We start from the raw sequence: 22,130 nt of genomic DNA on the forward strand, positions 1-22,130 counted from the left end.
CTGGAGGAGAAAGCTCTGCAGCCACAGAGATTGGTTTTCTCTTATGAGATGAGAGTCTGCCTGTTAGCACATGGCTGAAGGGCAGACTAGATCCTGCTTAGCCCACTTTGATAAAGTACCCCAGAGGCAGGGACTAAAGTGTAGGTGAGACAGAAGGAGAGAGGGTTGGTACTTGAATAACTAAACCTCCTTATGATGTCTGAAATAAACTAAACTTGAGTATCCTTTATTTAACACAAATCCCATTCATAATTGCTGATCTGGTAGAGGTCTGAGGTGTGGGAAGGATTTTGTCCTAATTTTTGAGGCAGCTTTAGGAGAGAGAATGCTTGCTGGTGTTTTGTGCAGGTGGTCAGGGGTATCTCTGCAGCACACTCTGTGAAGCAGAATTCCCAGGGATGAGGGAATGAAGAACTCCCATGCTCAGGGCTGAAAGCATGGACCAGACACTCCTGTCTCAAGGCACTATTACCAGTGCCTTCCATTCTCATAGGTTTGCAGACTAGCAGACTTTGGCCAAAAAAAAGTAGTGTTTGCTCATAAAGCTGTTCTGACATATGTTGGCTCATGCCTTTCCAGCAAGTCTGTAATCTCTCCAGGGAAGGGACTCACAGCTTGTGTTAGTTTGCATAGTGCTGAGTACAGTGGATCATCCTTTACACATTATCCAGCAAACAGGCAATTTTAACATGTTATTGTCAGTTTGCATTAGCAAATCCTGACATTGCCTCTTTCCCAATTATAGTTGATTAATGCTTATAAAAAAGAGATATGTTGCTGTATTTGTTTGCCCATGCACTTGTTCAGCTTGTTTCCACCAACATAGGACTCTAGGTGTGTCAGAAAGTCTGAACTGTACAAGATTTTTTTGCCCTTAAATTGGATGTTTGATAGAACTGAATTTGTGTCTCAGTGGTTTACCATCGCTTTTGGCTAATTTACTGCTAGCCCAGACTAACTGGTTGCAATCAACTTGCATTCTTTTTCTTACAAATGGACACCAAGGGTCAGATTTCCCTTCACTGATGTCAATCTACTGGCTCTGTTGAGTTTATTCACCCTGACATAAATGAGAACACAACTAGGCTGTAAAGCTTCTATATTAGTTGTTTTTGGCAATCTGTGATCCTTTGGAGCTGAGCAGAAAAGAGAATACCTGCCCTTTGTTACTGGTAACATGCAAGGCATATGCCTCAACTTTTGTGGGTAACTGGACTTACTGGTTTTTAAAGGAAAGCACAGAAGCCCTGAGAAAAGGTTGCTTCTTTTTTTTTCTTTTTTTTTTTCTTTTTTTTTTTTCCCAGATACAGAATAAAACTGAGAACTACAGAGACTGCAGCAACTTGGTTATATGCAATAAAAAGTACTGCACACAAGAAGAAATACTGCATAACAGCAGCTGTGTGCATACTTTTCAGCCCTGTCCTGGAGCAACCCTCCCCTTTCGCTCTGGATGAGCAAACACTGATAATTTTTTGGTGCTGCTGGGCCCTGCCTCTTGAGGCTGCCTGCAGAGAGACAGTGATGACAAGGACAGTGGGGCACCAGAGACTAGTCTCAGAGCAGTTAATTCTGCCAGCACTGCTGAAGAATTTACCAGATTTTTGGTTGTTGCTGTTGTCAGCAGAATTTGAAGTAGCTTGCTAAAGACAAAGGTGTCTATATGCCAGTCCTTAAGCTCTCTACAGCATGCAATTCCCTCTGGTGTATTTTAGTTTTCGTTTCGTTTGTTTAAAACTGTATTATAACGTCATATGTATGACATTTTTTCACCCTCCTTCTTGTTTTTGGAAAAGTACATTTAAAAAATAATGGAACTGTTTTGAACCTTAGGAGAAACAGTTCAGTCTGGGAAAAGCTTCTGGTTGACAGGCTGTTCTAGCTGACCTTATTCTATTAACCTTATTATATACCAAAGCACTGACTAACAGTGTACCTTGTTAGCTTCTACTGGTGGAGGCAAAGCTGTCCTCTCTCTGGCAGGCACCCTGTACTGATAAATGCTAATCGAGTTTCCTTATTGGAACCAGTTTAAAAGATCTGTGATTTTACAGCAGCACTGATTTTTCAGTTCTGAGTGCAACAAAGTAATTAACAGCTGAGATTTAATAGGAAACATAGAGAAAGTTGTACTTGCTCCTTTAAATGCAGTGGAGTACAAATGCTTCCTGGGCTTGAAGATGACTGGTCTCTTTCTGGGATTCTAAAAATCAGAAACAATTGCTTTATTATTTCTCATTTCTGTGGATTATAGTGGCCCTCTGCTCTTCTAGTAAAAGAAACAGCTGTGTAGGAAATAAAACTTTTCTCATATCTGTAGGGAGCAACATATCATGAGACTACTATCCTTTAAGGGATTCCATCTTGGTTCTGAAGGCACAAGAGCATTTAGAAATACTCCATGTTTACCCATATTAAATAAACAAATATGAATACAACAAAGGCAGCTTCTTCTGAAATAAATCCAGGGGGAATAGCTGAAACGTCATTTCTGACTATAAACTTCCCCTTGCCACCCAAGAGGAAAACTGCAATTGAAATCTGCCCTCTTCCTGCAGTGGTGCTGCTAAATAAATGAGTCACCTGTGAACTACAGGGCAGTAAATACATCCACTGACATCTCATAAAACAAGTCAGAGTGAAGTTCCAGTACTTTACGGTGTCACCAGAATCCTGTGATGTATTTATAGCTAGTTTCGTGGGTTTTCCTTTTTTCATTATTTATTTTTATGGTGTACTCGTAGAGTTTGGTTTTCTTGACCCTTCTTATTTTTGCCTAAGGCAGTTTACCCACTGGTTTCCAGCAAAGGAAGGTTGGTAGGCAGAATGTAGAGCAAATCCCCATCAGAGGAGCAATGCACAGCCACTTTATTTCTCCTGTTCTTGGACTGTCCAGGTATTTTCTGTCTCTGGCCAGGGCAGTCTGAAGTCATGTTCACCTTTGTATGTCCTACCAGTACCTAAGGTGTACCTCTGCATGTGGGGAAGGATTGGTGGCAGACTGAATGAGGAAAAGGATCAGTGATTTGCTTTGGAGCTTGGTAATTTATTGTCCATTGAGGGCTCTGCCTCCTGCAGCAACCCAAGAGGTAGGTGGCCAGCATGAACAGGGGACTGAGTATGGAAAAGAGGATGTGGTGTGTTGGACTGCTAAAGGGGAATCAAAATCTGAAGTTTAGTTTAGTCAAAGAAACAACCTCTTCTGTTTTCTTCTCTTTCAGTAACAGGGCAAATAGCTGCAGGACAGGGGCAAGGAGTGTATCCATGCAGTTCCCCTGCTCTTATCTCTAGAATTGCACTTTAAAAAACATATATATTTTCCACACAAAATAATAGATTTTCTACTCCCACCTCCTGGAAAAGCAGCATTGAGTCCTGTAGCCTCTTTCACGGATCCTATAATGTGTGATACGTTTTGTCCTCTTTGTAATGCTGTAGTCAGAGAAAACAAAGTAAAATGATGGCAGGCAGATCTTTATTGCATTGCTTATAATTATCTGGGTCTGCAACTCATTCAGATTTCCTATATTTTGCAGACCAGCTACTCAGTGATGTGTATTTAATACATGTCCTTCCCCCCTTCCCCTAAATCAGGCTCCCTACAGCTTAACTACACAATAAATTTTTCAGAGCACTTTGTGGACTGTGTGAAAATTAGGACTTCTGTGATGAGGGATTCAAGGGTGCTGACTCATGGGTCAGCAGCCCTTCAAGGGTGTTATGACAGGTTATATTCCCCCCTTCCCCAAGTACATAGCAGCAGGGAGCTTCTTCTCCACAAAGACAGCATCCTTCTGGGTATCCCACCGTATATGTGGCAGCAACTTCAGCTTCCTTAACAAAACTCAAGGAAAAGTTGTCTTGCATAGATAAAACTGCTCTGTGCCCTCTGTATGGCACTGCAAACTTGCCATTCAGGAGCCACCTGCACTACAGGTTACTCAGTCCTGTCTCCACCTGCGTGCCCCATTGTCAGGAAAGCTGATATTCACATTTTGAGGCTAGCAAACGGCTACCGAATCAGTCAAATAGTTTATACGAACAGCATATACTGCTTGGGATGGAGAATCTCAGTGTCTGTTCAGTTCCCAGGTCCATCAGTCACTCACTGGCTCAACATGACTGAGCCTCTGGTTCCTTACCTACAGAATGGCGAAGTAACAACTAAAGCTGTTGAATGGCTTCATTAATAAAAGATTTTAAAGCATGCTGAGATTCTTAGGTGGCAGATGTTAAGATAAATGTGAAGATAATATTCCTGCTTTTCACAATCACTGATTAAACCCAGAAAAACAACAAAGCATTTGTGGATGCTTTAGCCCCTGATTTAGATCACTTATAAGTTACTAGAAAATAATTTACAAGCATATCAGTCTCAACTAATAGTATTAGGTGTGCAACTCAGGCTGATCATTACAAGTTACTGACATGCTGTACCAAATTGAGATCCATGACTGAAAACACTGCATCTCAGCATCAGGGAAATACTCGAGTCAAACAGGTTTCAGAGGCACATGCGTGCACACCTACAAACACGGTTCTAGAGGGGAAAACAAGAAAACTTACAGTCATAAACAATTTATTCGTTTGTATGAATAAATGAAAGGGAATGAGGCAGTGCAGCGCAAGGTGAGTCCTGGGGCTGGCTGGTTCCTTTTCTAAAGCTTCTTATTGACTCCCTGCGTGATATTGTGTAAGTCACTCCACTCCTGGTGTTTGCCTTCCCCAGTGTGGCTGGGGATTTTTGCCATGGAAATTGATAGGCAGTAAATTACTAGATAAAGCTACTGCATTTGTTTATTAATTTATGGGCTGCAAACTCCGGCTGCATTCCTCACTCTCCTAGGATTAAGTGCAGATACACCTGTCTGACCTACACCTATTGTTGCAAATATTTAAAAAATATTTTAAAAATCTGTAAGAGCCATAGGGAGTTTTAAAGAGCGCGATCATTCCTGGTTCTTCGTTTGCTCCTGAGCAGCTGCGGCCGCAGGACGAGCCCTGGGACAGGGCGGCGCGGCGGGACGGCGTTACTTCAGCGCATCCGCTCCCGTGCCGCGGCCGCGGGCTGCCCGCGAGGAGCAGCGGGACGGCGGCACGGGAGGAGGTCCGGTCCCCGCTCGGACGGGGTGGGCGCGTTTCGCCAGGGGCCTTTCGGAGCGGCGGCGGTGCCGGGCTCCGGTTTCCGCGCGGCGGTGCCGGGCTTCGGTTCTCGGAGCAGCGGCGGTGCTTGACTCCGATTCCCGTTTCGGCGGTGCCGGGCCCCGGTTCCCGGAGCGGCGGCGGTGCCGGGCCCCGGTTCCCGGAGCGGCGGCGGTGCCGGGCCCCGGTTCCCGGTGCGGCGGCGGTGCCGGGCCCCGGTTCCCGGAGCGGCGGCGGTGCCGGGCCCCGGTTCCCGGAGCGGCGGCGGTGCCGGGCCCCGGTTCCCGGTGCGGCGGCGGTGCCGGGCCCCGGTTCCCGGAGCGGCGGCGGTGCCGGCTCCGGTTCCCGCGCGGCGGCTCCGGCAGCCGGGTGTTCCCGGGGGCGCGCGGGACCGCACGAGCGCATGAATGGCGGGGGCGGTGCCGCGCCCCGGCCCCGCCTCCCCCCGGAGCCGGCCGGACCCTCTGCGCAGCGCTGCCGCCGCTCCCATTGGCTCGCCGGCGCCGGGACATTTGCATGCGGCTCGCCCATTGGCGGAGCCGCTTCCCCGGCCGCCCCGGCTGCGTTTCACCTGCGCCGCCGAGTTGCCCGCACTTGGCGCCGGCCGCCCGCTCCCGCCCCCGGCTCCGCTCGCCCCGCGCCCGGACCGCACCGCGCCGCCCGCCCGCCCCGGCTACTCCAGCGCGCCCGCCCGCCTGCCCGCCCGGGAAGACCTGGCGATGCGCTCGACGGCTACGCAGGGTTAATCGGCTTGAGCCCTCGATCGCTTGGATTCGGTGGAAGGAGGATGACAATCTAGATCGCTGTGTGTGTGTGCGTGTGTGTGTGCGCGCGTGTGCGTGTCCTGGCAGTTCTGCATTGCAACACTTGCTAGTGGAGAAGCAAGAGAAACCCCCCGGAATTGGGATTAAAAAAAAAAAATCAAAAATTTACCTGGGGTCCCTGGCTTATTTCTTCTTTTTCCTTTTTAATAGTCCCTCTCAGCAAAGTGAGAGACAGGGATCGCAGGCAGGGAAAAGTCCTCAAGGACCCCGTGATCCTGGAGGAACCTGAACAGGACCCTCGTGCGGACATGTGCGGCTTTCCTGCGCACTCCTGGAGGCTCGGTACGGCCGCGGGGTTCCTGCCACAGTAGATCCAGCCCTGGGAAACGGCGCGTCTTATTCGTCTCTGTGTGGTTACTAACCTTCCCCCATCCCTCCCCTTCCCTGCCAGCACTCGCTCTCGCACACACACCGTCTCTTTTCTTCTTGAGCACACACGCACACCCCTAGAGCCTCGGAAGCGACTCTCCTTTCTGCTAGCATGGGTCCCCTGGCATCATGAACGTTATCCTCTCTCCCTGGCTGGAATTCAGACTGCCCGTCTGTAGGTGTCTTGTGCCTTGACCATGCACCTGAGACTAGACCCCAGCATTTGCCCGGGACGCCGCCCCGCCTGGACCCTGTGGATGTGCTCCCTCTTTTGGGGATGTATCGTCAGCTCTGTGTGGAGTTCCTCTAACGTGGCTTCTTCTGCCTCCTCTTCCTCGTCTGTTTCTCAGGCTCAGTATGAGCATCACTTCCACGGCAGCAAGCACCACTCTGTGCCTATCTCTATCTACCGCTCCCCTGTCTCCCTCCGAGGAGGACACGGTGGGTTCCCACTCTTGTTTCTTTCTAACCTTTTTGCAGAGCGGTTGAAGTAGCAGAGGGGGAGCAGGGACGATGGCTGTGTCTCCGGGGGAGGGGGGTCCTCCCTGCGCCTCATATTTCTGCCCCGTCCCTATTAACCCTCCACTCCTCCACTGCTCCCGAGCCGAGCCGAGCCTAGCCTAGGGCTGAGGACGCAGCGCTTCGAGAGCCAACTTCCCCGGCCGGTGTGGTCCAGCAGGACGGAGGGTGGGGGCCGGGGCGGGCTCGGGTCGCTCCGTGCCTGACGGCAGCACCGAACAGCTCGGGACGGCGGAAGGGCATCCGCTCCTGTCCCGCTGGGATCCTGCGACGGGGAATCGCTAACTCCCCGGCTTGTAGCGGCTGACACGGTCATTGCAGCAGCGCATCTTCCCCCCCGGCCACCCTCGTTTCCCGGTCGCCCAGCTGCGGGAGGGCCAGCCGGGGGCTTGGGGAATTGCCGCCGCCGCTCCTCCCCTGCCTGCGCGCTCGCAGCGTTCCTGGGTGAGGATAGAAAGGGGCGTACAAAGGAAAAGGAGAGGTCTTATTCCTGCTTCTGGCTTCCTGCTTGGTGTCTGGTAGTGTCTTCCCGGGAAACCCTGGGGCAGGAAATAATAGGGAGTAGGTTTTCACTCTGGCAGCAAAGAAGGGGAAGAGGGTGTCTGAGAGATGCCGAGAGAGAGAAAGAGAGGGCCAGCATCGTGCCCGTGAAATGCTGAGCAATGCTCAGCAGCTGGACCTACACAGCCTCTTAACCTCTTAACCAGCTCTCTCAAGTCTCCCCACCCTGACAGGAGTTGGCCTAGGCCTGTCTGACATGGGGGCTTTTCCTCATCTCCACCTTCTCCTGTATGGTGTCTTTGTCCCTTAGCTTCTGTTTTCAGTCGTATCAGCTGGGAGAGGCAGGCAGGCCAAGGCCTGGCCCTTTCTCTCCAGGGCTGCAGGTGAGGGTCAGGTCTGGCTTTCCATCATAGGAGTATTCACCTAGTGATTCACATTTGTTCAGGGCCAGAAGAAGACCCAGTATCAGAAATGAGGCATAGGAACACTTTGAAGGAGAGGGAAGGGAAGGAAGAGCCCTGGCACAGTTGGTGCCGCATGACATGGCTGCAGCAGAGACTTTGAGGATGTGCTGGCAGGGCTGTGTCAAGGTTATGAGGATACTGAAACCTGGAACACTCCAGGTAAGTGCTCAGACAACCAGCAGAGCAGTCTGAAGGGTTCAAATGGCACAGCAATGAATGGACCTCCAATGAAATCTCCAGGTACCTTGGCAGAGCTGTAGAAGAAGCTCAGTATTGCAGGTCTGAGCCGAGGCGCGTTGGAGAGGGCAAGGGCTCAGGAACACAGCCAGGAGGCAGATGCTGCAGGTCACAGCTGAGCACCAGCGGAGCAGGGCTGTGCTAGCAGGAGGTGCTCTGGCAGAGCTGCTGGAGGGCATTGGAAGAGGGTGACAGGGAGCTCTGCAAGGTAGGTCGTCGATGCTCTGGCAGTGCGGGAGGGGGAGCCCAGGGCACTGCAGAATAGCACCATGCTGCAGAGGCGAGGGCTCAGGACTGAAGTGGCACTGGGTGCAGTAGGTTGAGTGGGAGGTGTTCAGTCATTTCTGCAGATACAAGTGGCACTATCCTTTCAGCCTATCAAACTCCCACTTCTGCTCCAAAGTTCACATCCATCCTAAAATACAAGAGAAACATTCAGGTCCCACATGGGAAGGGAATCAATGCCATGCCAGACATCAAGACCATCTGTTAAGCACCACCCATGTGAAACTCACTTATGGGTTATTAATCACTAGCAGCAGGAGCCCTGTTATTTGCAGCAATGCTTGAGGACCATCTGAGAGAGTCCCTGTTGTGCTAAAGCAAGAAATATGAGGGATCAGCCAGTCACTGCCCCAAAAGGTTTTCAACACCTCAGCTTCTGTAGCTTAGTTCTGTGATGAAAGGAGATAGCCAACTCTGCCTTGTAGGTCACTTGTGAGGAAAGAAGAGAAGGATGTCACAAAATGTGATAGCGTTTGGTTTTGCTGTTAAAGTCAGACAGTAGTCTGTGTGAGAGTGTACAGTGTGTTTCCTGGTCAAGAAATGATAGCTCTTTTCTCCTTGATGGCTTTTCCATCTGCCCTGAAAGTCAAGGAAATCCTCATTTAAGGGTCAGGAGCAAAAGCAGTTATCAACTTCAGTGAGAAACAGGCAATTTTTTTGTGACCCCATCGCAGAAAGGAAACAAGGGAAGTAGAGAATTCAGGAGCTCCAGCTAATGCATAAGTCAATGTGACTTGTTTGGTTTTTTTGTGAGATTTTTTTAAGTTGGGTTTTTTTCTTTCCTAATCACACCTTGTAGCACAGCTGTCATAAAAACCTCCTTTGGCCATGAATAAAGGGGTGAATGGGGTGGACAGAGAGAGAGAGACAGAGAGAGAGGAAGAAGAGACCACAAAGACAGCTGGTGTTGGAAACATGCATAGTTTATTTTTGTGTGTTCTTTCACTGTTGCACAACAGAGGCCCTTGGAACTTGGATCTGTAACAGCATTGAGGACTCAGATTCCAAGGAGGCTGTGCACTCCCTGTGTGTCCTGGGATTTTGATAATTTGTTTTTTCTATAGAGAAATAAGAAATCAATTTTGATTGCTGCCCTGCTTGGTGGCTACATTAATACGGATTTTGGAAGGCATCATATCAAGATCATGGCCACCCTGCTGTGTTGTCTTTTAGCCCCACAGTGCTGACCACTGGGACTCAGTCTTGTATTTAAATACATTTTCCTTTTTTCATCCCAGTGGATTTCAATCTGTTTGAAGAAGCAAATTAATATCTAGCACAGAGGAAAAATAAATGTCTTATGAACAGTGAGTACTTGTTTGGAGCCTGTATCTTGGCGCTCCTTTAAAATGAGTGGAATACCTTCTTGTGGCTTACCTTGAGCAGGACTGGACCCAGATCTGGCAGTTGTTACTGTGCTGGTGTTACAAGAGTTAATTCTGAAATCACTGAGCTGGTGCTTTAGGGTAGTTGGGCTGCAACCTGCAAATGCAAAACTTGGCACAGCACATTTTCTCAAAGAGAAAGTCTTTCTAACAGGTTTACCTCCTTGTCAGCAGAGGAATGAGCCTGGCTGGGCAGGGGACTTCAGCAAGTTAGAACAAATCTTTTTTCCATGTGAGGACCTTCCTAGACTAGCAGAATCTTTATCCCTGAATAATAGGAAGGGCAACCCTTGATTCCGTTTTGTTTGACTAGGGGCTTGTGGAACAGAGGGAAGAACAAAGTTGGGGCTGTATTCATTGAAAGTTCACATGTGCTGAATCCTGTCTCCCCTGGGCTATTTAGTGCTGTGCTGGGTCAGCTGCTTTGCTGGAGCCTGCAGCAGTGACTTCACAGCCCCTCTTTCCACATCCTCATTGCCTCAGCTGATGAATAATGCCTGCCTCTATTTGACAGATAAAATGAAGGGATTTTGTTAGTGTTTGGTCTTAGCGATGAAGACTTTCTCTTTTTCTCCTTCACTGTTTGTTCTCTGACTGTCCTTAGTGGCTGTGGAGCAGGGGTGCTCAGAGGCCATGTGTGGTGCCTTTACTGCCCCTGCCTGCAGGGTCTGCTCTGCAGCTATGGGAGCAATGGTGGGCACAGGATAGTTCCTCTTCATTTTCACTTTGTGGGACCTAGGCTAGCCTGGACTTTTGCACTATTCATAGCAAAAAGTGTGGGTCTGTTGTGAGGACTGATAGTGAGCAATCACCAGATCTTGTGGGTATAACGCTCAGGCCTGAATCAATTATTAGATGTTCTGTTATTTATATGAAGCATTTCCTTCTCCTATATCTTGTTTTAAATTAGCAAATGAGGGTGAATGCTTGGACAAATCAAGAGAGTGTTTCCATAAGATAGGCAGGTATTCTGCAAACTAGCATCAAAGATTGCCACACACCTCTAGCAGTGTACCCTTTTTAAAATACTTATGTCCTTGCTGCTCCTCCAGTGTGACCTATTCCTCATCTCAATATTCTATGTTCTTGCAACCCTGCCTTTTCATTATGATAGGAAACAGATTCCCCATCCTTGGCACTGCCCATTCCACAGTACAAAGAGGACCTTTCCCGTTCCTCCTTCACCAGGAGATTACTTTGAGCAAAGATTGGTAGCTTTAACAAAGTGGGAAAAATTGCTCTGTACAAAGCAGTCAGTGATCCAGCAAAATTAACTTCACTCAGAGCTGAAATTAAGGTTGCAATTAAGTTCTGCAAAGGTGAAAAGCTAGTAGTCTGTCTACTTTCTGTGGCTTGCCTTTATTCTCGTATCAACAATGAAATCTAATTTTTTGGCAGAGACTAGTGCTGGTGTATGCTCGAATGTTTACATTCCCTTCCTCAGAGATGTTAACAATGATTAATTATTTTTAAAAGAAATCTCCTTAAATTATCTCAAGCTGGCTATCCAGAAATCAAAGCATCCAAACTGACTCACTTGGAGTTTTAAGTGATCATAGCTGGGCTTTTCCCTCCTTGTGCTGACTCTGTAGCTCTTCTGAGAAAGCACAGTTCTCAGTAGTTGGATACAGAAAAAATCTGGTATGTACAAAGGCTGTTTCCTCAAAATGACGTTGCTATTTGACTTATCCTTTGCATGCTTTTCTATGTAACAATTTCTGATCAGATGCTTTGACTTCTCATTCTGTGCACTGTATTAACTGTCTCTTCTCAACTTGGAATAGTTTGCATTGATCTCCAAAACTAATGTGAAAGTCTGTTCATCTGGTACGTGTTCTTAGTAGATTCCAATGATCTTATGAGATCTGGAACATGAGGAACTTAATTGTTGAACTGTTAGTCTTATTTAGTATATGTCTCTGTCTTTGAAACATTGCTCAGATCTATACTGCTGAAGGTATAGTCTCTTAAGACGTGTAAAAAAGCCTCCTCTGAAAGCTATGCTGTGCTTGCTCAGTATCTTATAGCACATTTTGCAAAAGGAGGAATGCTAGTCCTTGTCAGAAATAGATCAGGACTTTCTTCCTTTTTGTATTTCCTTTGCAATTTGGACTGGAGAGAGGTTTCTTTTCTTTATTGCTTCTGCTTTTGGATAATACAGCCCTGACTTTTCAAGCAACTGCCACATTCTGCTGCAGAGGTGACTACATTTCAAAAAAAGATGACGTATCCTGCTGTGTGCTTTGTATAGGTATTGATGGTGTAAAGAATATATGGTTATGTGACATCAGCTATGTAGTGACAATACTGCAGAATGAGAATGTTACCTTTTATAATATATCTACATTTAAAAATATGCAATTTTTTTTTTCTTAATAATTATGGCTAGTTTTTCTGTGTTGTTTTCTTTTTCTTTCTCTTCTTTTGCCATGTTGGCAAAAAAACTTAATGGCAAGAAAATTTATGCTTGAACAGTATTATGACAGCCCCTGGATTATTATATACTGTGCTGTTGGGAGCTCCAAATTCCTTACACATCTCACTAGAAGGAGGAAAATGCACCTAGATCATGTAATGTGACAATACTGACAAGAACTTAATAGTCTTCAACTGGTGGTGGGGAAGTTCCATGGTTTGCCATACAGAAGGTAACTGAATAACGAGCTGGAGCTTCTAAGTGCAAGGAGTATAAATTTTGCCTGGGAAGTGCAAAGAATGACCATTCATCTCATTTTTTCTTTTCCATGTGCTGTGCTTTAAGAAGACCATCTCTCTGTGTAGTTGCCCAGGATGACAGTCATGTACTGATTGGCTGCCTTGGTTTATTTGTGGATTTTTTTTTTTTTTGGTTGGTTGGGGGTTTTTTGTTTGTTTTTTCACTTGCTGTCCTGGCCAGGTGGTTTTTGATAACTATAAAAGGTCATTTGCACTAGCAAAAATAAAAAAAAAACTATTTTCATGACTTCTGTGTAACCTCTGTACACAAGACAACATGCAGTTTAACGATGGCTCTGATTTGTTGTACAACCTTGACAAGACATTACTTTACTTTCTGACTTGTTTTCCTCATCTGTGAAATTAAGAGAAAACTGTTTTTTCACCTAGGTGAGGCGAGCAGTTCTGGTGCATCTATGTGCTTTGAGATCCCTGGCAGGGAGCCATAGAAATGAATGAAACCCCAGCAGTCCTCTTGGGCTTTAGATGTCAGAGAACCTTAAAAGAGCAGCATGTTTGTATCTCTTCTTGAAGGACAAGCAAGACACTTTCAAATTCTGAACATAGATCCTAGTAGTGTTTTTCCCCTTATGGCTTTAAATCCTGGACAGGCTGTAGTGCCAAATCCCAGCACTGGTGTTTGTTTCTGAAGGAGCCAGGAGAGCATTTTGGCAGAGTGCTGGCTATGCCAAACTCCAGAGGGCCACTGTAACCAGGGACCTGTGATTCACCCTGGCTCTCTCACCACTCTTGCATATTACTTTGCTTGCATTCTGTATCGGTGTGTTGTTTTTGAACATTAAAACAACTACTTATATCCCTGGGTGACTTTCCCCCAAACTATGAATTTAAAGTACTTCCGAAACTGTCTTTTAGAATTTGAATATAATTATATGCTTTGGGTGTAAATTGTGGTTTTTGCTACATAAGAAACTAATGGAAATGATCTGCCTGTTCCTGTAGTTTACAGATTATACGCTTTATATCTGGGGATGTATATTTAGGCTGCTTTTCTGTATGGTGTATTAAGATGAAAATGAAGTTAGTGTGAGCTATAGTGGTTGCGAAGCATGAATAGTGGGGCTGATAAAGGACATTACTAAACTGATCCAGTGCTATAGTGTACTTTATCATCTCTTAGTTTTGCATATTTCATCTTTTTGCATTCTTGATGCTGGAGGGCAGAAGAGGGGGAAGTATTTTACAATCTGCAGAGGGTCTTCTGTCTGCAGAAGATCAAGAAACAGGGTGGATAAATCAGAAAGAGGTAAAAATATTGCTAAAAAAAGACCCTTTACTTATTCTGTGAATACCATGTGGTAAAGTATGAGGGAAGACTTTGTTTTCCAGAGGGCTCAGGAAGACAGTACCATCAGTTTAGTCAGCAGTCCAGGCTCCATTTAATAACTTCAGAGGGATTAGTTTCTATGCTATCCTTGGAACTTGATTTTGAATTCAGAATAAATTCAGTGTATTAATCAGGTCAAATTACTGGAAGATTATTAATCTGCATTAATCAGGTCAAATTATTGGAAGATTATCAATCTAAATTAAGAAGATCAAATTATTGGAAGGGGTGGGGAGCTGAAGTTCAGGTTTTTTTTCAAAAAGCTCAATCTTTAATGTCATGCTGCATGACAAGAATTGACTTTCTGGACATGTTTGGTGACTCCTTTGTTTCCTTGCTCATCTGCTACACTGCCCAGTGAGGGTTTTCATGGCTTCCTGTCATGGCTGGATCTAGCAGTTACAGCAGCCTGCTGTTCCTGCTCTAGCCCGTTTGCTTAATAACTCCAGCCAGTGGAGACTTTACAGGGGTAACGTCTGGAAATATTTTCTGTCCAGCTGGTTCTGTGTTTGCTGTCTCAGCTACCAATGTTTCAGTGCACAGAAGTCCTCCTTTTCTGGTAAAGACTTCAACCCTGAGCATGAGTGCAAAGCACCAGAGTGTGGGAATTCCCTGAGTAGCACTGGGAAGTCAAATACAGGGTGTTTAAGGGAGAGAACACATAAAAGACACAATAGGCCTGAAATTATTGAAGAAATTAAAGTGTTTCTGAGTTAGAGAGTTTAAAAAAAATAGAAAAAAATAAAAAGAGAAAAAAAAAAGAAGGACATGGTTAATTTTATTTGGCTGTTACATTGACTGGACTACACATAGAAAATAGGTTCTCCCAAGGTCTCTACTTGGCTTCTACTCTGGAAAGATTCACACTGTCTGATTTAACATGTAGGAATTCCTGTGTTTATTGCATTAAAGCCTTCATATTTTGGAACTTCCTGAGTTATGGTGATCATGTGGGACAGTTTCACTCCAAAGACTCTTGGAGCTTGCAGTCATATAGGCATGTTTTCTTACAAGCACTGTTAATCTTTTAGTATCTGGTGAAATGAAAGGGGTAACAGTAGGTTGAAACCTGAGATTTTTCTCTTTCCTTTATTTGTTCTTGATTTACTTGTCTAATGGTAACTCATCTCAGCTTTTCTCATATTCTGATTATGCTACTGTTAATGATGATGTTCTGTGCTTTCACAGGAGAGTTTGTCATTCACTGATGTTCACTGATGATGTGTTTAGGCTGGTGGCCTGGATAGGACCTAGAGTGATCCTCAGTTTATGTGGCCTACATCTAGTCATGTGCTTGTGTAACCTCTCTGTGGCATGACCTCTGCTCCCCCAAGGTCATCTTTTCTTTGTAGCTTAGTAGTGAATGCCAAAGCTATTTTAAGTTTCCCTGATCTTGCTCCCCTGTCTACAGTCCAGCATATTTCTGTCAGTGTAAGTTTGGAAGATACTGATGGCTTTGAATGCCTTTTCACTTTTTATTATCTCACCATGGAGCCTGCTCTCTTTCCTGTCCCTTCATGCATTCAGAGGCAGTTCATTAGAGGCAAGGAAAAGACAAAGAAATTAATTTTCCTTGAGAAATATATTCAGCACCTTATAGAGGCTTGAAGAAGAGAAACAGAGCAGAGAATTCTTACTAACTTATTTTCAAATGTTTTTCTTTTTTTTTTTTTTTTTTTTTTTCATGGAGAATCTGGAGACAAAAAGTTTCTGTGCCATACAAACATCCATTTACCTTGAAACTTATTTTTCTGACACTAGGCACTATGAACATTCCAGGATTGCAGTAGGCTGGAACAGAATAAGCTGATGTGGGTGCCTGTCCTTCAGAATTGATGTGCATTTGCTTTGTATAAAAAGAATATATCTTATAACCAAATATCAGAGTGGCAAATTCTGCTCAGATGGCAGGGTGGCAAATTCTGCCAGTGGTGTGTATCAAAGCTTATTTCAATTCAGGTAATTGTTATTTCAGACAGGTTAATTTCTATTTAACAAGCCATATACTTGACTACTTTTCCTGGCCCAGTCATTAGGAAATAAACACTGGCAAAATGAACAGCTTCCCTTACTGGTCTAATCAATACTTGATAACTGAAAAGCGGTCAAAACCTGAGCCTTTTGTGCATTCCTTGATGAGAATTTTTTTCACTGATGTCATTGAAGCCATATTCCAGTTGTTAATGAGCAGTGCTGAAGAGGTTTTTCCTCACCAACAGCATGGAACAGAACTGAAGACAAGATCCCCCAAATATTTTCCCTAGCTCTGCTCCTGGCTTAGCTTGATCTACTAGATGGTGAATCATACATTGCCAGATGATTCAGTTTCTCTATGCTGTAGTGCAAAAATATGATGATTTTAAAAAATCTTGTTAGATCCTGACATAACATGTGTGAAAGGAGAAGAACTCTGTTGTTATGTTTTTTCCCCCAACATTCTGGAAAGGTATCTTCAAACTTCAGCCAGCATATTTGGTCCTTGGAATTTAAGGAACATCACAGTGGTATGGCTCCTGGTACTCTCTTTGGAAGAAGTCCTGCAAAGGATAGGTGCCTTTTTAGGAAGCCAGTTCTGCAAAGAAATACTGATTCTCATCCTAAGAATACATTGTCAGAAGCATTGGCAATGCCTGGGCTGTGTGATTAGATGCAGTGTTTTGTTTCAGTCCTTTCTGTGTGAGAGCAGTTCCTATTGCTGGTGATGGTTTCATTTACTGCTTCAAGGAGCATTGTGGACATGCATTTCTCTTCACTGGCTTTAGAAATCTGAGGGGATTTTTTAGACCAGTGACCCAAAAGCTGACTGTATACCCCAGCCTCTACTTTCATTGCCCTTGTTGGCTGTCTTCTGCTTCTGTCACAAGTCAGATTTTGTCTGCAACTGTTCAATCAATTCATTTTATCAAAAATCGTGAACAAAATTATTGAGGTTATTTCAGCAATCAAGGAAAAGAAGAGGGGAGGAAGAAAAGAGAAAGAAGATGGAAATTAAACTGAAGTGTAAATTCATTCCCTTTCTTTCTTTCTCTTTAATCAGAAGTAAAGGAGGGAAACATTAGAAGAGCCATTAAAGTCCCAAGTAATTCTCAAGAAAAGAGACAGGCAATTTGAAGCTAGAGGAAAAAATGCACCAAATAAACAGGAGAGGAAGGAGCAGTATCAGAACTCAGCAGAGGGGCTGCCCTGTTGGCTCCTCTTCATCTGAGTTGGAGTTTCAAGTGCTCTGAAGAAGGCTGTGGATATGCATCTTGTCCGCCAGAGCCCCAAGCTGCTGATGTTCAATGTACAATGGTCTTTTAGCCAGACACATTTTTGACGTTGGATCTAGACTTCGGAGTTTTCTATGTGTTTCAGAAGTCCAGTTACTGTGATGATTGAATCACACATTTAGCTTTATTTTTTCCTCTTTTTTTTTTTTCTTTTTTTTTTTTTCTGTTTTTCACTATGTGTTTTTGGAAGTCTTATTGTCAATATCATATCTAGAACAAGACATTAATAAGTTTAACTTATTGCCTATCAGTTTAAAGACTCAAGGTATGTTTTTTTTTTGTAGAGAGAGAAAGGCTGGATTCTGCTGCTGCTTGGCAAGAGGAGAGCTGTGCAGTGCTTTATTTGTGTTGCTAAGAAGGTCACTAGGACAGGCTCAGGTAAAGGCAGGGCTGTGTGGCAGTCAGCACTGGTGCCTCTGGGTGTGTGCTTGCCCTGTCTGTGCTCCTCTGTTACACAAGGCACTAAGAGGAGCAGTTTGTTCAAATACAGTGCTTGAATAGTGGGCATTTTTGCCTGGGCACCCCTCCATGTGTACACAGGGATATGTGCAGTATTTTTCCTTGGGGAAACTTGCTTCTCTTCAGAAGCAGTGTTTGGTTTTTAGATTTCTGCTGAGGTTTGGGATGATGCTTAGTTCATCTCCATAAGGGAGCTGAGTTCAGGTTCAGGAAAGGGTTAGGAGTTCTGTGTGGGGATTATTTCTGTCTAAATACTGTGTAGAGACAAAGCAGTCATATCTGCAGAAGCTCTTTCTTTTATCCAATTTCACTGCCTGAGCAGCCATTCTACAGCAACCCTTTTCTATAACCTTGTTAGATTCCTGGATTCAAGGGCACCTAGAGAGCATGATTCAATCCCTGGCCTTCATGTACTGAACTTGACCATGTTTAAAGAGGTCCTAGTTAGTCAAGAAGCTTAAAATATGGCAACAAAGTCCCTGATGTATTATGTTATTGTAATGCCATCATTTTATACTGCAGTGCTAATGATTTCTAATTATTTGTAAAATAAATTATTTATAAATAAAATAAAGATTAAAAATAATTGAGTATTCTTACCTACATGATCCTCAAACAAAAAAAATGCAATGGGTGACTCTTGTAAAAGACAAGATTTCTGTTAACTTTGCTGTTTTACTTCACCCTTGCTTTGCATGTCTTTGCATGGATCACAGAAAAACGGTGCAAACATTCTAAAAGAATTTGTGGGAAAGTTTTAGGATCCTGCCTTGCAAACCTAGGTTCTTTAAGTTCATGGACAAAACTGTACTATTAGAAAATCTTTTGGAGTCTTATAGTCTATAGTTTTGTAGGGCTACAGTCTTACAGTAGCAAAGATTCAGGAACTAAAAAAGATTTTTGTATCAAATTACAGTTGAGTCATGGACTCTGTAATCTCTGAGGACAAGGCTTAGAAAATGTGTGAGTGAATGTAGAAATTCACTGATAAAGAAATTCCCCTTTAGAGTTGAGGTAAGCAAGGGACTAAACTGGCCCAGGATGCTGAGCTGCAGATAAACTCACAGTACAATCAATGATATGTCAGCACTAGTTTTGTTTGGATGCTGATACACAATTTGAAGAGACATATCCAACCTGAAGGAAGAAATTAATCAGAGAAGATTATAAGAATTTCCGTGTACACTGGTCCATCTGGTCTGGTATTCTGTCTCTTGAATGTGGCCAGTGCCAGATGCTACAGATGGATGCAAATAACCTCTTTGATATATTTAATTGTATATCCCAAGGGAGGGTTGTATTTTTTTTCCCTTGACCTCACAAATGGTGATCACCTTATGCTGTAAACTGAAAAGGGGACTCACTGTAGTTTTGTCTTGGTTATAATATTTCATATGCTGTTCTGTGTTAGTAAGTCTTTTTCTTTTGCTAACTTTTTCCTTAGCTATTTTTAGATTGCCATCTCAAAGCATTTTATGCAGCTTCTTAGACCATCACAGCACTGATAGAGGGCAAGCAACCTTTTTTGTATTTCTTATTCTACGATGAGAAAATGGGACATGGAGAGGCAAAGCAGTTTGCTGAGTCAGAAACTGTTGCCACATTTGAACAGCCCAAGTTCTGCTGAAATCCCAGGGTTTACTGCTTTCTGTCACTTCAGTCCAGGTTATCAGGGTGCCTGATTGGAAGCACCTAACAGGCTTTGGAGGTTAATAGAATTTAGGTTATCTGAATGTGGCTGTGCACAAAGTCAAAGCTGATAGTACAACCTGGCACTGGTGGCATCTGATCCAGTGCACTTTTCACATTGCTCTTGCATGGTGGCATGGTTGTGCTCCTGTCTATGATTTCTTTGCTGAAATACGTACACAGGGAAGGGAGGCACGTGTATAGTTAGTTTGGCACTACCAGGAAGCATTGACCATCATGATTAATCCATCCATGTACTTTTAGTCTGATATGTCTGAAATACTTACTTTTTTCCCCTTAAAAAAATATGGTTTGTGGGTAGATTGTTGGTACAGTGCATGTCCATATCTTCCTGAAATATTTGGCTTGCTACACGAGAATTACAGCATTGTACCTCTTTTTCTTGATAATAGCAGCCCACACCATGGATTTCTGAGGACTAGAAGTATGATGTCTGTGTGAGAGAGAGAGACTGACTACACGTTGCTTTGCAGAAGAGCTGTTTTTGTTTGCATTTGTGTCTAGTAATAATAACCTCAGCCACGTTAAATGCTGCCAGAAATGTTTTCTCTTCTGCATTCAAAGTGCAACATTAAACCTGTTGTGTCCAGTGTCAAATAGCATCTGCCATGTACTCACAGTGTTTCAGTTACTGTCCATGGTGTATAGAAATAAGTCCTTTATATTCAGTGTTTTCATCTAAACTAATGTAAATCTTCCAGAGAGCAGCTTTCACATGAGAGTATCCCACAGGGAAAGAGGCAGAGTATGGAAACAGCAACTTGTGAGTACAGGTCATGGTTTAGCCCTGCCTTCTGTTGTCACTCTAGACAAATCAGAGCTTGACCTCTGCATATTCTAAACTCCCAGGTGGTAATGGGGAGCTGAAACATTTCCTAGTCTTGGGAGACATAACCAGCCTGATCTTACTTTCACCATTGCAAACCAGAAGACATTTAGCATCAAGAAGAGTGTTGTGCTGGCCCTGTGCTCTCAGCTGGCTGCAGGTCACGTCAGTTCCCTTGCAGTCTGTACCTGCCTGTCTAAAGAAGTAGCTCTGACCTGAGTATCCCAGTTTCAGCCTCAGCTGTACATTGTGCCAACTTCAGATGAAAATCTTTATCGATCTCTTGTTTTTGTCTACAGTTGGCAGACTCAGCCACAGAAAAGGGATTCCAGGGAACTTATGACCTGGGCAGAAAGGACTTCCAGTTGCTGTTGTGATATATGATGTGAGTAGAGTAGGGTACAAACAAATGAAGAGCTGTCCCATCTATTTTACTCAATATTGGTTTTTTGGGGTTTTTTTCCATATGGACAAAACCCTAAAGAGCTGAAAATGTTGAACTGGCTATTCCAAAGAATCCAGAGAAAAGTCCAAGTATCTTCTCTAAACAGTTACTGCTTGAGAAAGATTGGTCAAATTTTTTTTGTGAAACATACAAGAACCTGGTGCAAAACAATGGTAATACTTTTTCTGTGCACAAACACACCCATTGTATATATCTGCTTATGCCTTAACACCATATGCAGGAATTTAAACAGAAAATCATTAAACTTCTACAAGAAAACTAATATCATTAAAAGATGTTCTCCCAAAACTCATTCCTTACAATGCTTGTACTCTCAGGCTACTTCTGCAACAATCTTGCTAAATTCATCCCCAGGAACAAAATTCATTTAATGAAACCAAGCACAGACTGCCTGATTTCTGTAGTTGCCATAGTAAAACGTCCCTCACAGTAAACAGTCCAGAGCCTTGGACTTTAACACGTGTACAGTCCAACCTATTAATCAGTATTGCAAAGTCATCCAGTGCTTGCAAAGGTCCTTATGGAACCAAAGCTGGGGAAAACGGAAACCTGCCATATACCATGGCAAACTTTCCCAGACTCTCAGTAAATAGAAACATCCAGTTAACAGGGGAGAACATTTTTCACAATCACTCTAACCTATTAGCCCTGATCCTCAAAGGAGCCCTTCAAAACGGTTTCAAAGAAAGATCTTAGAAACTAAAATTTGTTACTGATAAAAGGGCTGTGGATAGCAATAATCATTTATTGTATGTTGTAATTCTTCTTATGTCCAGCTGCCTGTGAAATCTTCATATCATATAAGCAATAATTAGCTCTCCCTCTGAGGGTGAGAGACTATTACCATCTCTGGCACCACTCCCCATGGACCTACAGGTAACAGTACTCTTGCCTCAAACTGACTAATTTATTCGATTATAGTGTTAAATTTAGAGCTATTGTTATAAACCTAAATGTTTTGAAAGCTGTTGCTACATTTTTAGATCTGAATAGGGTTTATGTTCCTTATGTTTTGATTTTTTTTCCTTCTATACTGGTTGGTCTACTAAAGGCAAATCTTGCTCCTTTATAACTATTAATCATCATGGGTATAGAAACATCACATTTTTTAAATTTTTAAAGTATTTATTTATTAAGCTTTCCAAATAAAAAAATGTGTTTTCAATGGAACTTGAAACCTTATTGTTAAATGCCTAAACTTGTTTAAAACTGAATACAGAACTAAACTAAAAATAGTTTACATCTGATGAATTACCCTTCACTGGAAAATTCTCAACCTGTGCTAGTCATAAAATGATTTGTATACAAATGCAAACAAAAACTAACATCTATGCCATTAGAACCATTCTGAAAGCCTGGGTTACATGAGTATTAATCCATTTAGAAGGCTCTCAAAATAGTTGCTGTTATTTCTATTGTACTTGATACATTGTGGCTTGAACAGTAGGGGAAATGAGAAAAATTTCCAAACTTTACTGTAGGTGACTAGGGCTCTGGAAGTCAGTATTCTAAACCATGCTACTTTGCACAGTTTTAGGCTTACAATGGAATACTTCTGACTCTTTAGCTGGGATTTTAACTGAAGAGGAATTCTTAAATTGAAATTGCTGC

At 43.7% G+C, this 22,130-nt stretch overlaps 1 protein-coding gene and 1 long non-coding RNA gene across 44 annotated transcripts in view; one reads left to right on the plus strand and one right to left on the minus strand.

Moving 5' to 3' along the window:
* Positions 1–6,215, minus strand: part of LOC140684391 (uncharacterized) — an 89,734-nt gene extending 83,519 nt beyond the window's left edge. Inside the window, exon 1 of the long non-coding RNA XR_012056604.1 lies at positions 6,076–6,215. This is a non-coding gene — a long non-coding RNA (uncharacterized lncRNA). The remainder of the gene's footprint in view (positions 1–6,075) is intronic.
* Positions 1–22,130, plus strand: part of NRXN3 (neurexin 3) — a 958,542-nt gene that overhangs the window by 599,854 nt on the left and 336,558 nt on the right. For 2 of the 43 annotated variants that reach the window (XM_072930767.1, XM_012574124.5), the window contains exon 1: positions 5,702–6,776. The exons of 36 other annotated variants lie outside the window; for them this stretch is intronic. In XM_072930767.1, the coding sequence (XP_072786868.1) occupies positions 6,533–6,776 (244 nt within the window). In that variant the 5' untranslated portion in view covers positions 5,702–6,532. Of the gene's footprint in view, positions 1–5,701; positions 6,777–22,130 lie in introns of those variants that run through there. 5 more of the 43 variants (XM_012574127.5, XM_012574125.5, XM_030273193.4 and 2 more) reach the window with 5 other exon arrangements.

The sequence above is a fragment of the Taeniopygia guttata genome, chromosome 5 (genome assembly GCF_048771995.1).
Source record: "Taeniopygia guttata chromosome 5, bTaeGut7.mat, whole genome shotgun sequence".
In the NCBI taxonomy this organism is placed as follows: domain Eukaryota; kingdom Metazoa; phylum Chordata; class Aves; order Passeriformes; family Estrildidae; genus Taeniopygia; species Taeniopygia guttata.